We start from the raw sequence: 21,142 nt of genomic DNA on the forward strand, positions 1-21,142 counted from the left end.
GGAGTCTGAGGTTGCAGTGAGCTACGATAGTGCTACTGCATTCTAGTCTGGGCAACAGAGCAAGGCCCTGTCTCTAAAAAAAAAAAGAAAGAAAGAAAATTCTGGCTCATACTGAGAGGTCACTGTTATCTCCTGTTCAATCATGTAGGCTTTATAGAAATAGCCCTGGACTTGGATCCACAAAAGTGGGCTACAGTTCTGGCTCTATCATTAACTAGCTATGCAGACTTTGGCAAGACCATATCTGGGTCTTAAATCCTTTTACCTATGAGCAGGTTAGATACTAATCACTAGAGGTCTTTAGAGTCTTTCCAACTTTAAGGTTCTGTTAGTGTAGGTGGAGCTAATAGGGAAGCTAGGAAGTGGGAGAGGGAAGGAAAGGAAGAGAGAGGTGAATTTCTTGACTTTTATCTCAGTGAGCAAATGGCCTGTATATAAAAGGCCACAATTCAGACATGGAGATAAAGTTGAGTCATTAAAACCACAAGCTGACTCAATTATGGGCCTGAAATAGTAGCTGTAATACAATCACATGGATTCTTCCCCTTGACACTCAAACCATTGTTCTCCCACACCCTGCAGATCGCAGCAGTTTACATGTTGCTTCTAATGAACCAACACTGATAGTAACTCTCCTCTTCCAGCTCCTCAATGGGTCTTTGTATACTTGGTCACTCCCTCAGGTCCCTAGAGACCGGAAGATTTTAACATTCCTTTAAATTCTAGGGAAAAGGCTAGTGTCTTTGAATAGGGACAGCTGCCTCTCTGGGAAGAAGGAGGGCTGTGAGACAGATATGCTTGATAATGCTTCTGTTTTTCTGGCTCAAAGCAATTAGCCAAGAGGAATAGTCAGAGACAGTTTAGTAAGGGGAAATCTGTAGCTGCTAGAGCGTTTGTATTTTGAGATGGGCTATCTAAGCCTAGCCTCTCTCCTCTCTTCTCCTCTTAATCCTATTGTCACCGTACAAAAAAACATTAGAGCTGGAAGGGACCCTGGAGATCACTCTAGTCCAAGGAAACTGAGTCCTAAAAACATTAAGTCACTTGCCTAAAGTAACACAGATGACATCAGAGCTAGATTTGACTTTGGGTCTTTTGATCCCTACCTAGTCCTGTGTTCTTTGCACTTCACTTCGATGCCTACCCTCTGTTTCCTGTGAGGCCACATCACATCACTTTACATGCTGTGAATGCACCCAGGTCTAAAGAGCTCACCAGAATAAGTAGAAATGGCTTCTCTGAGAGAGTCTCCCAGATATATTCAGGTATGTTTAGTAAACTCAGAGCCCAGGAACGTAAAGTTACAGACTGGAGCCACTTTAAAAATATGTCTTCTCTTTTTACCTACTTTTCACTTTATCATCTCCTAGTATAGGTCTCCTCCTATTCTCTCTTGCACTGGGAGACAGTATTTTGACTACAGTTAGGTTCTAGCAAAATCCCTGTTTCTTCTGCCTATGAGTCCTGGTTTTCTACTTGGAAAGAAGTGAAGAACCGGGTCACCCCAGCACAGGGAAGCCACTGATGTCTGGCAGCCTGTGTATAGGAAGCATCTGGAATTCTGGTATAGTTCCACAGGAAGAGGCTTAATAGGGAATTCCCCACCAAAGTCTGATGTAGGTTCACACTTAGCTGAAGGGGTCGAGGAAAACAGATGTGATGTGCTTTCCTTAGGCTAGAAATACTTAATTAATGTGAGGCCACATCACCTTATATGGCAGGTAGGAAACAATGTTGCCAAAACCTAATGTCTAAATACAAAAGTAATACAGCAATATTAGCTGTACTCTCTACCCAAACACCTATCTATAATATTAACACTAAATGCTGTATCCCAGAGAGTTCCAAACCCTTCATGCCTACTTCTCCTCCCCTTTAGAGAGCCTATACTCAGAGGATGCCAGAAAATGGATAAGAGTTGTGACTAGGGACTCGATGGTTTAGAGAAGGTTCTCAAGTCATACAGAAGAGCCCTCAGAAGAGAATATCCCTCTGGGTACTCAGAGTATGGGTAAAACTAGGCAGCCAGCCAAGACAGGTAAAACTCATAGTGATCTACAACATTTGGGTCAGGACACTGAGTTTTCCTGGGCTAGCATGCTCTATATTTGCCTCCTAAGGTCCCCTTTCCAGGCCGTGACAGGTACTACAGGCCCTACAGATACCACTGTATTAATAACTAAGCGCTGGCCAAAACAAGCCATACAACTCCTCTTTGCAATAACCTCAAAAGCTCAGGCCGGGCATGGTGGCTTGCACCTGTAATCCTAGCTCCCTGGGAGCTGAGGTGGGAGGATCTCGAAGCCAAGAGTTGGAGACCAGCCTGAGCAAGAGCGAGACCCCTGTCTCTACTAAAAATAGAAAAATTAGCTGGGTGTAGAGGTGTGTGCCTGTAGTCCCAGCTACTGGGGAGGCTGTGGCAAAAGGATCGCTTAAGTCCAGGAGTTTGAGCTTACAGTGAGCTAGGATGATGCCACTGTACTCTAGCCTGCCTGGGCAACAAAGCAAGACTCTGTCTCAAAAAAAAAAGTAAAGCTCATATCAAATGGGCCTACAGAGTGCAGCAGCCAGGAAACAGGGAACATAGCTTTAATCCCTCTGACGTAGAAACCTTTAATGAGGCCTTTTCTGTAACTCTCACCCTTCCACCTAGGAAAGAAACCATCACTCCTGGCTGCAAAGGGCCTTCTTCACGCAACACAGCGGCGGCTGGCAAGAGGTAGCCGCGGCTGCAACCCTCCTTCAGACTAGTCTCTCGCCACTGTGTGCTGCCCTCAAGGGAAACTTAACCATTAACCCTTCCCTCTACTAATGCCTGGATCATCTGTCCTCCTACCTCCATAATTCTTTTTAGGGGCTCTGGCTCAATGTAATCCTCTTAAATCTTCTGAAGGTTGGGAAAGGAGGCTGCAAGGGGAGTGAATGGGAAAAGGCAAGGGCAGCTCACTGCCCCTAAGGACAAGGTAGTTTCAGATGTGGCACAATCCTTCAGCTGAGACGCTTCTGCAGCCTTACATCTGGGAGACCAGAAGCCCAACCTGCTCTCTAGAGAGTTTTATACTTTCTCTTATTAGTTTGATCTATATGTGTCCTCTGCCTGTGAAGTTGAGAGTAAGGGCTCTTGTTTTTTTCTTTGTATTTCAATCTATACCTAATGTATAGTTTTGTGTTTAGATTGATTTTATTTATAAACACACCCTGTCAAGTCCCTGTGGCCCACAGCATAGTTTCCCTTTTTCCAAATTTCTCCTTCAAGAGAGGAAAGAAATGCAAGAATAATCAAATATAACTGATTTGGTGTCGGTCCCTAAACCCTAGCTTTCTAAGTCAGTACTTTCTAACATGAGAGGAAGAGGACCAGATAATCCACTCTAGAGGCAGGGACTATTGTGGAGACATTTCTAAACCTTTAGAGCATCATTATCTGGTCTCTAGCCCAAGACCAGCAGGACCAGCAGCTGAGAGGCTCTGCCCCCTGCAAAGCCAGGCTGAGCTCCATTCATCTCTTACTTACCCTGCCGTGGCCCTCTCTTCCGCCGGAACGCTGCCCCGGACTGCAGGGCTTCTAGGAGACTGTCCATCACACCTGTCTCATCGCCCTCTGTCATGAAGAACAAAGATGGAGACGTAAATTCTTCAGCCAGAGCAGCATGGCAAGTGTCAGGCTCCACATAAAATGCACGGCTATTGCTTGGCTACCCCTCCCACAGTGGCTGGCGACTAAGAACAGACAAAGGGTGCTCCATCTTAAACTTCACAGGTCCATGTTTACTTGTATCTGTTTTAAAATGGTCAAAACAAAAGATTTCACTGCGCACTATCCAGAGCAAACCTTGGGATATTTTCCTATGGTGCCATCCTCCGTGTCCCAGTCAGGAGGACTAGCACACGGAATTGCAGAATGGCCCAACTCCAAGATCAGGAGAGACTGCAACTGTGAAATTAATAAGCAACTATATCACTCCCTCTTTATCCCGAAGTGTTTCATGATGATTTACACATAAACCTCTCATGGCTAGCGTGGTTCAGGTTTCAGACCAGGGCTGAGGAAAGAGCACTGATCAAGAGTGCATTTCATCCCTTAGGTACTGCCTCCAGTGGCTATGTCTGCCCAAAGCTGGCTCTTCATCTGCGAGAAGCAGCTTGGCTGGAATACAAAGAGTTAATGTAGAATCCTAGTTCCAGCCTGGCTCAGTTTCCATGGCAACAGCTCAGGATAGTGAAATCTGAAACTGTGAAATCCCACGGAGCCGGTTGGCTGTCAGAGCCAAGGTGGGGCTCACTGCTCCCAGCGCCACCTACTGGTTGAACATTACCAGTGCATCTGACCTACATTCCAACCTCATTCCCTTGACCAGGGTACTGGGGACAGGGCCAGGTCCACTACGCCACCTGTAGACGGGGTGCAGCCCTCATCCCGCAATGCGGCAGGACTCCACCTTCCCAGACTGCATCCTAGCCAGTACCTGAAGACAAACCACTGAGGCCCCAGGGAAGGTGATGGACACTAGGTGTGGGCTTTAATAGTATTGCTGGAACAAGAGTTGTGACTTACAACTGATGTAAGGGCAAGCGATCTGTTTTACAGACAAGTGTCAAGAAAAGTCTCTGGGAACAAGATGTGTTGTTTCAGCAGCCCTTCCTGCTTGTGCTCTGCAAAGTGCTGATTCTTAACAGACCCGGCAGCCTTCAAAACCCCTTTGCTTGCAGAAGGCTTGTGGCCCTCAGGTTCAGAGAAGGGTGGCATCAGTTCAGGGCTGTGGAAGCCATGTACGCTGTATTTCCGCTGCCCACAGAGAGAGCAGTGGGGGTGGAAGGGCAGGGAATCAGCAGCAGGAAAGCAGCAGAGACAGGAAACAGAGGGCCAGTAATTGAGACCATATGTTTCAACAAAGACAGGCTTCTGGCAGTGAAAGAGATTCTGCTGAAAAAAGAAGAGGGTGGCCAGCTCTCGACCCCCTTCCAGAAGTTCAATCCATTTGCAATCTAATAATATGCACAATTGTGCTAAGGTACTAGCGACACAGTACTTAGTGAAATACGCAGCAAGGGAAGATGAGCCACCATCAAAAGATGGAAGGAGGGCCAAGAAAAATTTTGGGGAAAACACAAAAGATTTGGTGGAGGGAATGAGAACAGGCCAGAGGAACCTCTGGATAGGCAGAAGGAAAGAGTACGTTAGAGTGATACTAAAATCACTGGGGGCCGGGCGCTGTGGCTCACGCCTGTAATCCTAGCTCTTGGGAGGCCGAGGCGGGCGGATTGCTCAAGGTCAGGAGTTCAAAACCAGCCTGAGCAAGAGCGAGACCCCGTCTCTACTATAAATAGAAAGAAATTAATTGGCCAACTGATACATATATAAAAAATTAGCCGGGCATGGTGGCACATGCCTGTAGTCCCAGCTACTCGGGAGGCTGAGGCAGAAGGATCACTCAAGCCCAGGAGTTTGAGGTTGCTGTGAGCTAGGCTGACGCCACGGCACTCACTCTAGCCTGGACAACAAAGTGAGACTCTGTCTCAAAAAAAAATAAATAAATAAAAATAAAATCACTGGGGAGATAAGACATAATGCAAGAACCAGCAAAAGTGAGAGAAAGATTTTAGCATGGAAAGTTGGAATGTGCATGGAACTAATTGGGGTTAAAGTCCAGCATCAGGACCTTGGAGGTAGAGGGCTGCCAAAATCATGCGCCAGAAGCTGAGCTCAGACATGAGCTGTTCTCTCTGGCCTCTACATTCTAGACAAAGAAGCTTTCCAAAAGCTCCAGTCTCAGTTCCTCAGCCCTCTTCACTCCTTACCTGCATTCATGTCTATGAGTTGCTCTCTCTTCTGCTGTTTCTCTAGCCGCTCCTTCTCGGCCTTCTCCTTGGCTAGTTTTGCTCGACGCATCTTTTCTTCGGTCTCCCGCCGCTTCTGGTTCTCCTTGACTGCTTGCTGTGGGAGGTGGGGGGGAGAAGACAACATGTGTACACCTGCCACCAGCCAACATGGAGCCTGTGGAAAGTGAGCAGCGTCCCCAGGATTCAGTCAGTGGGTATCCCTTACTCACCAAAAACATATTCCTAAAGTTGTGCAGGTCCATGAAGAATTCTTCCACAGACAACTTCTTGGGGTCAAAGAGGAAGTAATCCCCCAGATCCTTGTAGAGGGTCTCCATGTTGGAATGCATCATCCGCAGCTTGTTATACTGCTCCTGTGCGTCCTTCACGAAGCTGTGCGGCCAAGGAGTAAAGGACCAACACCAAGAAGCAGACTCCCTTCTCTAGCCCAGAAAATTACTCAGAGATGTGTTACTGGCACACACAAGGATGCTCAACACAGAACTGCTTATAACTGCAAAGACCAAAAGCAATCTAGACATCCTAAATAGGGGAAGAGTAAACCAAAAGCTACGGTACACCAATAAAATAGAAGGTGGCAATTTAAAAAGAGGCTGTTCTGCATACACTAATATGGAAACATGGCTAAGACACATTATGCGCAAAAAGCAATACAATGCAGTTTTTGTTTAAAATAGAGTTAAGAGGTGCAAATGAGAAAGAAGCCCAGCGGCAGTGGTTACCTCTGGGAAAGGGAGGGAGTGTGATGCACTTGAGCACGTGTGTGCGTGCGTGTGTCCGCGCGCGTGTGTGTGCGTGTGTGGGGTGCGAATGGGGCACAGGGCAGGGGAATCGGGGACTTGTAGTTTATCTGCATGGTTTGTTCCCACAGCCAAACAATGAGAATGTTTTCAAGGACTATGTATTTAATGAAAAAAATTCTTTTTAAGAGGAAAAAAGTGTATACTGCCGTATCTATCCTGTCGTCTGCCTCTGCACCAGAAGTTTTCTTTCCCTTCCTAGGGAGAAACTGCCTCCTTTCAAGAGAGGATATAGTCATTTTTTCAACAAATTTGTCTTTTTCATCTGTGGCAGCTGGGAAATTCTGAACATCACGTTCCACATCAGAAATTTGTTTCTTCATCTGATCTAGGTTCTTCTGCAAGTTTTCAGCAGAAACTAAAGGAAACACAAAAATAGACGGTAACAGCTTACTACTACTAATTCCAGCCCCAAGACCCCTTAGCTTCACTCTTCAAAGCACAGCTCCAGTCTACACACACATTCTGGTACTTAATTATTTTAGTTCTTTTATGTAATAACTTTAGTCGTTTCACGCATTTAAGTTTTCATCTTTCCAGTGAAACTATCAATTATTTGATAACTGAACCTCCAGCCTCCACAAGGCACACAGTACAGAAGAGAGGCTTCATTTAATTTAACAGGAATCTATGAAATCCCCTGAGATCTCGGTCTCATTTATTTTAGAGAGCAGGGTCTGGGAGGAGAAAGAAAGAGGCAGGGCAGAAATCTGTTCCTATTTCTACTGAATGCTTTTCCTTTGTCTAGTTCCATGACAGTGAGGCCTCATTTGTGTTAATCTAGTCTATGCTTTCTGAATGACAAAAATGGTTGACCTAAACCAAAAACACCTGCCTTTCTTACCACTGTTTTTTTTTTTTTTTTTAGTGTTTCCCTAAGAAGGGAAAAAGTGCTTTCCTTTCTAAACATGAAAACCTCTCTCCAGCTATATACTCCTCCCTTGTGACTTAGACACCACACCTAAGCCCTCTGCCATTCCCACTTAGTCTGAACAGAAAATGACCTAAAATCTAAATTAAATGGTGTCATACTTATTTCCCTCCCCACGCAGAGACTTTTGGAGCGCAGAGCCACTTTCTAGTTTCACCCCAACCTGTCCCACCTCGGCTGGCTTTCTCCACGTGGGTAAGCTCATCTGGAAACTTGAGGACATCAGGATAGTCGTTCTCACACAACTCAGCCAGGAAGTGCAACAACGTCATCTTCTGATCTGTGGACTTAGTGTCTCGAAGCTTAGGGTAAGAGGAGAAATTATTAGTCCTGACATGCCCAAGATGGCCTCAGGCCAACACTGGGCTTGGAGAGGCCACTGCCTTCCCTCGCGTGGTCCTGCTCGAACCCCTCGGCTCACCTTGCAGAGGAAGCTGATATTGAAGCCAAAAGCCCCAGCATTCCTGGAGCCAGCATTCATGTAGTTTCCCACAAGCAAGGTGATCTCCAGGAGGCTGGCAAAGCTCTCACTCTTGCGCAGCTCCTCACACGCGGCAGTGACAGACACAATCTCCGGCTTGATGTTCTCCACCTGCTCGCTGAACTGTAGCTTGAAGAGGATGGCATTGAGGCGAGGCCGCAGGCGGGGCACCGTTCCCATCTGGTGGAGAAGACAGGCAATGCCGTTACAGCCCACAGAGAGAGGAGGAAGAGAAAGATACAGGCTTGAACCTCCTGTGGGGGGACGAGCTCCTGAGCAGGGAGGGGGGAGAGAGGGGCGCACAACAAGTAAGAGGTGAGGAGCAAGTGCCCACGCTGCTCTCCAGAGGGCAGAGGAGCACAGGAGGCAGGGAAGAGCCTACGGCCACAGGCCTCACTCACCACCACGCCGAACTGCTCCGACTCGGCCAGATCATCGTACTCGTCCTTCAGTTCAGAAAGCATCTTTAACTGCTCTGGCTCGGGCATCTGCTTAATGAGGTTCTGAAAGAGAAGAGAAGTCTCAGTTTGAGTGGGATGAGCTGACAGCTCGAGCTTAAACAACTTTTACCCTCTCGTCAGTCCCACCCTCTGCCCAAGGACCACTGAGAAGGAAATGGGGGGTGGGGAGAGGCAGCTAATGAGATGGCAGGAGTTTTGAAAATTATACCAGAAATAACCACCAGAGAAATGGCAGCTTCTGCAAAGCCAGCATTCATAAGTGAATAATGCTAGAGGAAGCTCCTCCCGCTCGTGCATAGCCGTGCAGAAGAGCCAGCTCCAGCGGAATGAGCCACCTTACTCCTTACCTGGATCATAGACTCGGTCAGGACAGCCTCATTCACCTCCAGGATGACATTCTTAATCTCTTGATAGGGCATGCGGAAGGAACCCAGAAAGATTGCTGCCAGAAAATGAGACATAGAGACATGTTCTCAGTCTCTTCCCCCTTCCAACCCACCCTACAAACTCATGCTGGATAATCTTCCTTAGAGGGTTGAATCACTCTTAGAAACTCTCTGCCTCTATAGTTAAAATCCAAGTTCCTGAGTCCAGTATGAAAGGTTCTCACCTCCCAGCTTTCTCTTTCATTAATCCCCACGCTTATATCACACACCAGCCACACTGTTCCATGTACCACATTCCACAAACACTGGGACACTTTGCCTTTGCTCACACAGGAAGTCTTTGATGTCCTCTGTCTATACACATCACAGACTTTACCCCACTCTATTTTAGTTCCCCACTCCTAGGACTTGATCCTCAAAGCTTGACTTTAAATTGCCATATCCTGCTCCCTAACACACACACATCCTATCCTTTCAGCTCTTGCACTTTCCAACCTCCAACCTGACTCTTCAACCTCCAACCTGACTCTTCAACCTCCAACCTGACTCTTCAACCTTATCAGGCCTTCTCTCCAGTCTCCTGACATTCTGTTTTCGCTGAATGTGTCAGTTCCACTCTGCCTTCTCTTTTTCACCTTGACCCTATCACTTGCTCTCTACTATTATTCCTGTTACTCCTACTGCTACAGCTAGCTCCTCTCTTGCTTCCTGCTCCTTCCAGCCCCTGGTTAATCCAGCCACCTCATTTCTCTACTCTGATACCTGGGCTCAGGCAGATCTGTGTCTGTGAATTTGTGGAGCACCAGTGATAGCTGGGGCCTCAGTGTTGCTTAGCAATCCCCTTTTGTGTGTCCCCATTCTGCTCTCTCCCACCCCTCTTGACAGCTCTTCCAAAATATCCCCATTCTGTTCTAAGAAGACTTTGTTCCCCTTCACTGAGGAAAATTGAAGCCATTGGTCAAGGTCAAATCACTTGCTTGGCTTTCTTTTATGCTCCTTAAAAATTGAGCACTGGGGGCTCTCAGCTAGAGTCAGATAAGAAAAGGCTTGGGGAAAGATTATTTTGGAAGCACCTAGAAGAAACCTATGCCCAACACTTTTGTTAGCTTATCAGCATGTACTCATATACATACTCATGTACATGTGTATGGATATACATCCCCATGTACTTATCCTTTCCTCGAGTTTCGACAGAAGAGGTGGCCTAAGGACCTTTTCCTTCAGCATATATAATCAAGTTTCTATCTTTAAAAAAATCCACCTGACCCAATGTTCCTTTGTAATTACTGTTTCTCTTTCCTTCACTTTATATTGTCTTCTATTCTCTCTCACTTCCATAACTCTCATTTATCCTGTTCCCACAAGCCACTGAAAAGACAGCAACCATTTAGAGTATATACACTCTAGGTAAGATACCACTGCCACCTCTCACTCACATCCACTAAAAGAGCGACCTCTGCCTCCCCCAAAAGAGAGAGAACCTGTTCTTGCTGCATTTTCCTATTTCAGTAAATGGCACCACTTTCCGTGGAGTAACCTAAACCCAAGAAACATCTTCTCCTTTATCCCCTCAGTCAATCATTCCATTCCATTAATTCTACCTTCTGAACATCTTCTGCCTTCCTTTTCATTCTCACTACCTTACTTGCAGGCCCTGACCACTTCTCACTCAGTCTACAGCAATAATGTAACTCACATCTCTCTGCCCACAGCCTTCCCCAACCTTGGCGATCCAGCTTCAGAATCACTGCCAAAGCAGCCTTCTTAAAAGTTACCTAGGGTCATCTCACTCACTTTCCTGATTAAAATCTCTTCACAGTAACTTCCACAGCTGTACTCAGCTGCACTCAGTTCATTGCTCCGGAACTGCACAATGTCATCTCATGCCTCTGTACCTTCATACATGCTGATCCCTCTCCTGGAACAAGCCAGTCCTCACCTGTCACTTACTTCCTCCTTATAGTTGTTCCAACTCAGTTTCAGCAGTCCTGCCTGTAGAACGTCCTTTGGGATTTGCCCCCTCCAGTACTCCTCCCACTTGATTTAGATGCCCCTTTCCCAGTGCTCTCAGAAACATTCCAGCATACTCCATCACAGCACTTATCCATCTGTGCTATATTATTATTTGCCTTTCTGTCTCTACCAGACACGTGGCTCATAAGGACAGGGACTATGTCTTACACAGCTTTGTATCCTTAGCACACAGAAGTTTTAATCATTGTTTAATCACCAAATTCCATCTTCCAGACCCACACCATCCTGCCCCAAATTATTCTCAATTCTGTTCTTGAATTCTGTTTTCCGTATCAATATCACTCCACTAGAAATAATGTACTACACAATGGTCTTTCTTGTATCATTTTCTAAAATAACAATTACTCATGTTTTACGTTCCTAGAGATAACTCTTGGAAAGAGGAACTGACTCACACTGCTTAGTCTCAATAAAAGGATTTTACCACAGATACTACTTAGTAATATTTGTTGAAAATAATTTAAGATTTTATAGTCAAGAATAACAATGTGCTTGCTTCGGCAGCACAAATACTAAAATTAGAGCAATACAGAGATTAGTATAGCCCTTGCACAAGGATGACATGCAAATTCGTGAAGCATTCCATATTCTAAAAAATAAATAATGTAAATGTAAAGGCTTACTGCTCTTGTTGTATACGTCTGACTTTACTTATAGGTATGTGTTACTTATTAGTTGCTTGACCTTGGGCAAGTCACAATATGTGAACTTTAGTTTTGTCATGTGAACAGTGGGGACAATAACTGCATCACAGGATTGTGTGGCTGGGCATGGTGGCTCATGCCTGCAATCCCAGCACTTTGGGAGGATGGCTTGAGGCCAGGAGTTCGAGATCAGCCTGGTGGGATCTATATCTACAAAAAATAAGAACAATTAGCTGGGTGTGGTAGTGTGTGCCTGTAGTCCCAGCTACTCGGGAGGCTGAGGCAGGAGGATCATTTGAGCCCAGGAGGTTGCATGGGCTATGACTGCGCCACTGCACTCCAGCCTAGGCAACAGAGCGAGACCCTGTCTCTAAAAAAATAAATAAATAATATAGGAGAAAGAAAGGATTGTGAGTAGATTTTATGGCATATATACCCTTCATCTCTAGAATACATGACTAGTATGTGCCTGATAGAGCCTATCACATAGCAGATCCTCCAATATTTGTTGAAGAAATATTTAAATCTGTATTACTCAGCATAAAGTAGGTAGATCAACAGTTGAAATAAATAACAAATAAAAAAATTAACATTCATCTGATCATCAAATAAGTACTACCTGCATCAACTTTGCAAAAGAATTTCTGATTTGAAATTTTGCCATCAATCAGAGTTGAGAATAAATAGCAAGTTCAGAATAGAACTCTCTGGAGTACTGATCCTACTGTGAGAAGTACAAGATTTATCTAATTTACTTAAATCAGAAAGTAATTTTAGATTTAACTAAAGCCAAGCCAGTGTCTGCGTTACTTATCAGAAAGTGATAAAGAAGAAAATGCACAGTGGCTAAAACATTTATGGTAGAGGCCGGGCGCGGTGGCTCACGCCTGTAATCCTAGCACTCTGGGAGGCTAAGGGGGAAGGATGGCTTGAGCTCAGGAGTTCGAGACCAGCCTGAGCAAGAGTGAGACCCCGTCTCTACTAAAAAACAGTAAAAAATTAGCCAGGTGTGGTGGTGTATTGCCTGTAGTCCCAGCTACTTGGGAGGCTGAGGCAAAAGGATTGCTTCAGCCCGGAAGTTTGAGGTTACATACACAGCACTCTAGCTGGGGACAACAGAGTGAGACTCTGTCTCAAAAAAAAAAAAAAAAAAAAAAAACAAAAACCCAAAACAAAAACAAATGAAAAAGAACATCTGTGGTAGATTTTCTTTTATCCTTTTTTTCCTCAATCTTTATTTTTTTAATATGAAAGGACGGAGGGCTGTGAGAAGCGGTGCTCAGTTTCCTTGTTTGTTTTCGTTGAGACAGAGTCTCACTCTGCTGCCCTGGGTAGAGTGCAGTGGCATCGCTGTAGCTCACTGCAACCTCCAACTCCTGGGCTCTAAGTGATCCTTCTGCCTCAGCCTCCGGGGTAGCTGGGACTACAGGCACACGCCACAACGCCCAGCTGGGTTTTTTTCTTTTTCTTTTTGGTAATCCAGAGTGCTAGGATTACAGGTGTGAGCCACTGCACCTGGCCTGTGGTAGATTTTCTATGGATGCAATAGAAATAGTAAGGACTTTGAAATAAGAAAGTCTGAGGCTCAAATCTCAGACCTGTCTCTTACTAGCTATATGACTACGCAAATTCCTGAAAGTCTTAGCCTGTTTCCTTGACATAAAATTGGATACTTAACAATCTTGCCAGGGCTATTGAGGGTATTAAATGAGATACTGGAAATAGACTATGCAAAGCCTGGCATATAGTAGGAATTCAACAAATGGGACCCTAGATTCAAGAGAATTAAGGGACCCTAGATTCAAGAGAATTAAGTTCTTAAAAGAACCTCTTCACATTTCAAATAGCTGGGATCATAGTTACTTACAGAGATTCTGAGCTGTCTTTGAATCCAACACTTTTAACTCTTTTACTTTCTTCTTTTGCACAGATTTCTTTTCTTCTCCACCTTCCTGATCCTTCTTGGCTAGAAAGAGAAAGATTAGAAAAGCATGATTAAGAGTAAGCTACCTCTGTGCCTTATTGAACTACTACTGTCCAGCCTAGAATGTTCCTCACCTTCTCTCTATTATAATGGTCTCCCTATAGCATTCCTTCAAGGATAGCCTGCTTTTTAATCATCCATCTTTCTATTATCAACACCGTCCATCTACAATAAATATCTCATTTTCATTTGTTTGATAGTTATCAATAATGTTTTCCTATCTACTTGCAGAGATCAGCAAACTTTCTGTAAAAAACCAGATAGCAAATATTTAGGCTTTGCAGACCATAGGGTCTGTCTCAGTTTCTCAATTCTGTCACATAACATGAAAGCAGCCACAGACAATAAATGAATGGGCCTGGCTATGTCCCCAAAAAACTTTATTCATGAAAATAAGTGACCAGCTTACAAACAGTAGTTTGCCAGCCCTTGTACCAGACAGAGTTTTCGACCATGTTATTATTTTATGCCTGTTAAAAATTCTTTTAAGCTCCATCTTGAACATGACTTTCCCTATAAAAGTTTTGTTTCTCCAACTGCCTATGATCTCTCTCTGAACTCCCAATGAAAATGATCTCTTTATAGCACTTGCTCTCACTGACTTTGTTATAAATACATAAAGTCTCTCCTCTATAAGACAAGGGCTTTGTTATTCATTTTTGCAAATCCCATGGCACATACACACACACACACACACACACACACACGTATGTATTTTTTTGTTTTTTGTTTTTGAGACAGAGTCTCGCTCTGTCTCCCTGGATTGAGTAGAGTGGAGTCCGTGTAGTTCACTGCAACCTCAAACTCCTGGGCTCAAGTGATCCCCTTGCCTCAGCCTCACAAGTAGCTGGGACTTATAGACACGCACCATGATGCCCAGCTAATTTTTCTATTTTTTAGTAGAGACAGGGTCTTGTTCTTGCTCAGGCTAGTTTTATTTTTTTTATTTTTAGTTTTTTTGAGAAAGAGTCTCACTCTGTTGGCTGGGCTAGAGTGCCGTGGCGTCAGCCTAGCTCACAGCAACCTCAAACTCCTGGGCTCAAGCAATTCTTATGCCTCAGCCTCCCAAGTAGCTGGGATTACAGGCATGTGCCACTATGCCCAGCTAATTTTTTCTATATATTTTTGGTTGGCCAATTAATTTGTTTCTATTTTTAATAGAGACGGGGTCTCACTCTTGCTCAAGCTGATTTTGAACTCCTGATCTTGAGTGATCTGCCTGCCTCAGCCTCCCAAAGTGCTGGGATTATGGGTATGTGCCACCATGCCAAGCCTCATCTTGATATTTTTTAAGCCTCCATTACTCTATAAATGTATTTTCTCATCCCACCTAGAGTTTGTACTTCAAAATGGGCATAGACAAATAATATTTCATTATATCACTCCCTGAGCAGCTAGCATGATAGCAACATTCATTAAAAAATGGTTGACGCCAGCTATTGAGGAGGGTTGAGCAATACATAGAAAAGGAAATAGGAACTGTTCTGTAAATTGTAAAACAATTTGCCCTATCTCATAACTTGGTATCAGTTTCTCAGAAAGCCATAAGGACATGTCTGAAAGAAGAGTCAAGAAACTGGCTGGGCGCGGTGGCTCACGCCTGTAATCCTAGCACTCTGGGAGGCCAAGGCGGGCGGATTGCTCGAGGTCGGGAGTTCAAAACCAGCCTGAGCGAGACCCCGTCTCTACTAAAAATAGAAAGAAATTAATTGACCAACTAAAAAAAATATATATACAAAAAATTAGCCGGGCATGGTGGTGCATGCCTGTAGTCCCAGCTACTTGGGAGGCTGAGGCAGGAGGATCGCTTGAGCCCAGGAGTTTGAGGTTGCTGTGAGCTAGGCTGATGCCACGGCACTCACTCTAGCCTGGGCAACAAAAATGAGACTCTGTCTGAAAAAAAAAAAAAAGAAACTGACAAAGCTAGTTTCTGAGCAGAGGAGCGGGGTACTTGAGCATGAGAGTAGAAGGAATACTTTTGATTACAAACCCTTTTATACCATTTGAGTTTTATATCATATGAAAAGTATTAACAGGTACAAATAAATAAGAAGTAAATAAAAAGTTATATGACAAAAGGTAAAAAGAACTATAAAAACATTCATCACTTTGGTCCAATGGTCCCAATTTGAGGAAGGACAATGCCAAATACATAACAATTAATTATTTAAATGAATACTTATTGAGATATGTGCCAGGCTCTCTTTTGGGCAATGGAAATAAAACAAGTGAGCAAAATATAGAAAGAGTCCTGCCTCCATGGAACTTATATCCTAATAAAGAGAAATAGACTAAACTAGTTGATAGATAAAATAATATGTTAAATAATTGTAAGAGCTGTGAAAAGAAAATCAAACAGGGAAGAGAATAGGGGATTTGATGGGGGGGAAGGATTATAACTTTATGAGTTGCTCAGGGAAGATCTTATTCAGAAGGTACCGTTTGAATAAAGACCTTTTAGATAATGACAACAAACCACATGACTATCTGGTGTGTGTGGGGGGGGGCAAAAGCATTTCAGGCAGAGGGAGTAACAAATGCAAAGGCCTGAGAGAGCATGCCTGGTGTCTTGAAGGAAAAGCAAAACGGTCACTAGGGCTAGAGTCAATGGAGTGAGGGGGACAGCAGGAGATGAAGTCTGAGAGGTAGGTAAAGATATATCATATAAAAAATGAAAGTGATGGTCAGATAAAAATGGACATTTAAAACATCCAGAGTATATCATAAAAACTTAGAAACAGAGGAGAAAAGTAAAAGTAAATATCTCATTTTATACAAAGTGAAAAGATATATGTTTATTACTGACATTGAAAAATAGAAAACTAGACTCAATTTTCTTCCTTGCAGTGAGATAAAAATAAAAGGTATGGGCCGAGTATGGTGGCTCATGCCTATAATCATAGCACTTTGGGAGGCTGAGGCCAGAGTATCACTTGAGCTCAGAGTTTAAGACCAGCCTGAGCAACAAAACAAGACCCCATCTCTACAAAAAACAGAAAAAGTAGCCAGGCATTCACCTGTAGTCCCAGCTACTTGTGAGCCTGAGGCAGGAGGATCCCTTGAGCCCAACAGCTTGAGGTTGCTGTGAGCTATGACGATATGTCACTGCACTGTAGCCCAGGCAACAGAGTGAGATCCTGTCTCATTCATTCACAAATACGTACATAAATAAATAAAGGTACAGATATAAAAAAAAGGAGAGATGAAAATATCACTTTTATATGTAGCAATTCTAGACAATCTAAGGAAGAACTATTAAAACTAATAATTCAGTAAGGTTGACAATAAAAGACAAACATATGGACTTTCAGTTCTACCAAAAGCTTTACATGGAGGAAGTACATAAGACATTATATTTAAAAAGTGAAGAAGGCAAAGGGATCTAATTGGAAATAAAATCTCTACACTTCATGCAAATTGGTAAAACACTGATATCATCAGACTGAGGTAAATTATGTACGTATATTGTACTAATACCTACAGCAACATCTAAGAAAACCATTCAAAGTAATGTACTCAAACCCCATAAATCAAAATGGAAACAGAGGAAACAAACACAAAATAAATAGTAAAGTGGCAGACTTAAGCCCTAACATATAAATAATTACCTTTAATAACAATTGACTAATTAAACCAATTAACAGAGACTGGCAGAGTTAATAAAAAAGAATAAAAGATCCAACAATATGAAGCTTATAAGAAACTTACTTCAAAGACAGAGGTAGGCTGAAAATAAAAGGCTGAATAAAGATATACCATGCAAACATTAATTTTTTAAAAAAGTAAAATGGCTAATTATTAATATCAGATAAATAGACTTCAGAGCAAACAAAGTAACTAGAGACAAAACAGGACATTACATAATGATTAAAGATTCAATCGACAAGGAAGACATGACAATTCTAAATGTTTATGAATCAATACTTGAGCCTCAAAATACAAGAAACAGAAACTCATAGAGAGAGAATAAGAAGTAGACATAGCCAAAACACAATTATACTCAGAGACATTAGTACCCTACTCTCAGCAATGGGTAGAAGTATTAGAAAATCAGCAAGGATTTAGAAGTTAATGACACATTCAATCTACACAGTCTAACTGACATATGTATTAAGAGAACACTTTATCCGACAACTGCAGAATAAACATTTTTTTCAAGTGTCCGTTGAATATTCACTAAGAAAGATCATATCCTAAACCATAACATAAACCTCAACAAATCAACAAGATTGAAATAATAGAACATGTTCTCTAATCATACTGAAGTCAAACTATAAATCAGCAATAGAAAGTAATAGGAAAATGTCCAAACACTTAGAAACTGAAGAACCACTTCTGAATAATTTGTGGGTCAAAGAATAAATCTCAAGAGAAATTTAAAACCTGAATGATGATGAAACTATAACATATCAAAACATATGAGACACTAAAGACATATGGAATTCTAAAGCAACACTGAGAAGGAAATTTATATATTAAGTTTACATTAGAAAATAAAGATCTCAAATCAGGATTTTTTTTTTTTTTTAATAAGACAGGGTCTTGCTCTGTCTCTTAGGCTGGAGTGCAGTGGTGCAATCATAGCTCACTGCAACCTCGAACTCCTAGGCTCCAGAGATCCATCCTCCTGCCTCAGCCCCATCTCTCCCACCCCTTCACCCCCAGTAGTCAGGCCAGGCCTGTACCACCACACCTGGCTGCCTGGCTAAATTTTGTTTTGTAAAGACTTGGTCTTAGGCTGGTCTGGAACTCCTGGCCTCAAGTAATCGTCCCACCTTGGCCTCTCAAAGTGCTGGATTATAGGTGTACTCAAATCAGTAATCTAATTTCCTATCTCAAGAAACTAGAAAAAGGCCAGATGCTAGGTAGCTCAGCCTATAATCCTAGCACTTTGGGAGGCTGAGGTGGGAGGATCATTTGAGCCCAGGAGTCTGAGGTTGTAGTGAGCTATAATGCCATACACTACAGCCTGGGCAACAGAGGGAAACTGTCTCAAAACAAAGAGCAAATACACCCCAAATATGCAGAAGAAACAAAGATAAGAGCAAAAATCAATAACAGTGAAAAGAAAACAATCGAGAAAAATCAATGACACAAAGCTGTTTTTTCCAAAAACAAAATCAGTAAAATAGATAAATTTCTAGAAAGACTGACAAAGAAAAATAAAATGATAGAAGACATACATACCTATAACAGGAATGAAACAGGGAATATCACTACAGGTTCTATAGCCATTAAAAGATACAGGTACATGCAAAAAATACAATCACAAGAAATGTGATTGTGTACATTAAAGATGAATTTCATGACATGTGAATTATATCTCAATACAATAAATGCATCCATGCATATATACATATGAATGGACAGTACAATGGACCATTGATCTAAATGGAAAATCTAAAACTATTAAACTTCTACAAGAGAACAGGGGAAGATTCTCACAACTTTAGAGTGAGCAATAATTTCTTAGTAAGATACAAAAAGTACAAACCATGTGGCAGAATAATAAGCTGCCCCCCCAAGTTTCCTTCCTCCTAGTGTGCATTCCCTGAATAACCCTTCCCCCTGAGTGTGGATGGGCCTGACCTAACGTGGTGAGCCCTTTTAAATGGGGGTCTAGAGGTCAGAGACAAGAGAAGTAGGAGAGATTCAAAGTTGCAGCGGATGTTCTCCTGCAGTCCTTGAAGCAGCAGCTATGTGGCAGGAAATGGTGGGTGGCCTCCAGGAGCTGAGAATAGCCCTCCCAAGAAAGCAGGGACCTACATCCTACAATTACAAGGAATTAAATTTGGCCAAACACCACACGAGCTTGGAAGAGGATACTGAGCTTCAGAAAGCAACACAGCCTGCCTGGAACCTTGATTTTAGCCTGGTAAGACCTTGAACGGAGATCCAGCTGAGACAACAGACCTATGGAAACTACGAGAAAATAAATTTATATTGTTTGAAGCTACCAAGATTGTGGTGAATTTTTATGTAGCAATAGAAAATAATATAAAACATAAAAACAAAAATTGATAAAGTGAATGTCATCAAAACTAAAAGTTTCTATTTTTATAAAGCACTGTTAAGAAATGAAAAGATAAGCTATAGACTGGGAGAAAATATCTGTAAAACACTTATCTGATAAAGGATTAGCATCCAGAACATACAAAAAATTATGACTCGATCGTAAGAAAACAACCCAATTTTAAAAAACAGACAAAAGATTTGGAATGACATTTTACCAATAAGATATATAGATGGCAAATAAGTACAGGGAAAGATGCTCAACATCATTAAGTCATTAAAAATATGTACTAGTAATTAATTAGGAATTAAAACTATAATGCCTAACTCACTAAAATCACTAAAATTAAAAAACAAAACTGATGATACTAAGTGCTGGTGAAGAGGCAAAGCACATGCAACTTTCACACATTGCTGGTGGAAATGAGAAATGATACAGCCACTTTGGAAAACAGTTTGGCAGTTTCTTATATACAATTATACATTTACCATACCATATGACCCAACAATCCCATCCCACAGTACTTACCCTCCAAAATGAAAATATGTATGTCTAGACAAAATCCTGTATGTAAATGTTTCTACTGGCTTTATTTATAATTGCCAAAAACTGAATATAACCCATATGTCCATCAACCAGTGAATGGATATAATGAACTATTACTCAGCAATAAAAAGGAACATGGATAAATCTCAGATACATTATGCTAAGTGAAAGAATCCAGACTCCAAATGCTACTTAGTGTACTATTCTGTTTATATGACATTCTGGAAAATACAAAACTACAGGGTCAGAAAACACATTAGTGGCTTGCCAGGGTTTGGCAGTAAGGAGGAGGATTAACATATGGACATGAAGGAACTTTTTAAAGTGATAAAAGTGTTCTCTTTTTAAAAAAAAATTTTTTTTTTTTTTTGACAGTCTCACTTTGTTTCCCAGGCTAGAGTGAGTACTGTGGCATCAGCCTAGCTCACAGCAACCTCAAACTCCTGGACTCAAGCAATCCTACTGCCTCAGCCTCCCAAGTGGCTGGGACTACAGGCATGTGCCACCATGCCCGGCTAATTTTTTCTATATATATATTAGTTGGACAATTAATTTCTTTCTATTTATAGTAGAGACGGGGTCTCACTCTTGTTCAGGCTGGTTTCGAACTCCTGACCTTGAGCAATCCTCCTGTCTCGGCCTCCCAAGTGTTCTCTATCTTGACTGTTGCAGTTACATTGCCGTATACATTTGTCAAAATTCATAGAACTGTATACATAAAAAAGGTGAATTTTATATATATATAAATTATACCCTAGTAAATCTGACTAAACAAATTGTATCTTGAAAGTCAGTAAAATATAGTATAAAGCTACAAAAAATTATAAGAGTGATATTAAGAGAAGAACACACTAAGTGACTAAAGAAACAGAATTTCAGAAACAGGAATAATATATTTAGTATATACTAAAGTAGCAACTCAGATCAATGAAAAGAGGATGATCTAATCCAGGGGCTAGTGAATTTTTTCTTAAATGACCAGATGGTAAGTATTTTAGGTTTTGTGGACCATAGAGTTTCT

General features: G+C 42.2%; 1 protein-coding gene and 1 non-coding gene across 3 annotated transcripts in view; one reads left to right on the forward strand and one right to left on the reverse strand.

Annotated features, from left to right (window-relative positions):
• DIAPH1 (diaphanous related formin 1) overlaps window positions 1–21,142 on the reverse strand; it is an 83,969-nt gene that overhangs the window by 6,131 nt on the left and 56,696 nt on the right. For both annotated transcript variants that reach the window (XM_012749010.2, XM_012749009.2), the window contains 9 exons: window positions 13,446–13,544; window positions 8,862–8,956; window positions 8,455–8,556; window positions 7,994–8,233; window positions 7,745–7,874; window positions 6,875–6,999; window positions 6,051–6,215; window positions 5,800–5,935; window positions 3,515–3,601 (listed from right to left, as the gene is read on the reverse strand). In XM_012749010.2, the coding sequence (XP_012604464.1) occupies window positions 3,515–3,601; window positions 5,800–5,935; window positions 6,051–6,215; window positions 6,875–6,999; window positions 7,745–7,874; window positions 7,994–8,233; window positions 8,455–8,556; window positions 8,862–8,956; window positions 13,446–13,544 (1,179 nt within the window). The remainder of the gene's footprint in view (window positions 1–3,514; window positions 3,602–5,799; window positions 5,936–6,050; window positions 6,216–6,874; window positions 7,000–7,744; window positions 7,875–7,993; window positions 8,234–8,454; window positions 8,557–8,861; window positions 8,957–13,445; window positions 13,545–21,142) is intronic.
• Window positions 11,423–11,526, forward strand: LOC142863415 (U6 spliceosomal RNA). Its single transcript, XR_012914183.1, has one exon. It is a non-coding gene; the product is annotated as a U6 spliceosomal RNA (small nuclear RNA).

The sequence above is a fragment of the Microcebus murinus genome, chromosome 21 (assembly GCF_040939455.1).
Source record: "Microcebus murinus isolate Inina chromosome 21, M.murinus_Inina_mat1.0, whole genome shotgun sequence".
Taxonomy (NCBI): Eukaryota; Metazoa; Chordata; class Mammalia; order Primates; family Cheirogaleidae; genus Microcebus; species Microcebus murinus.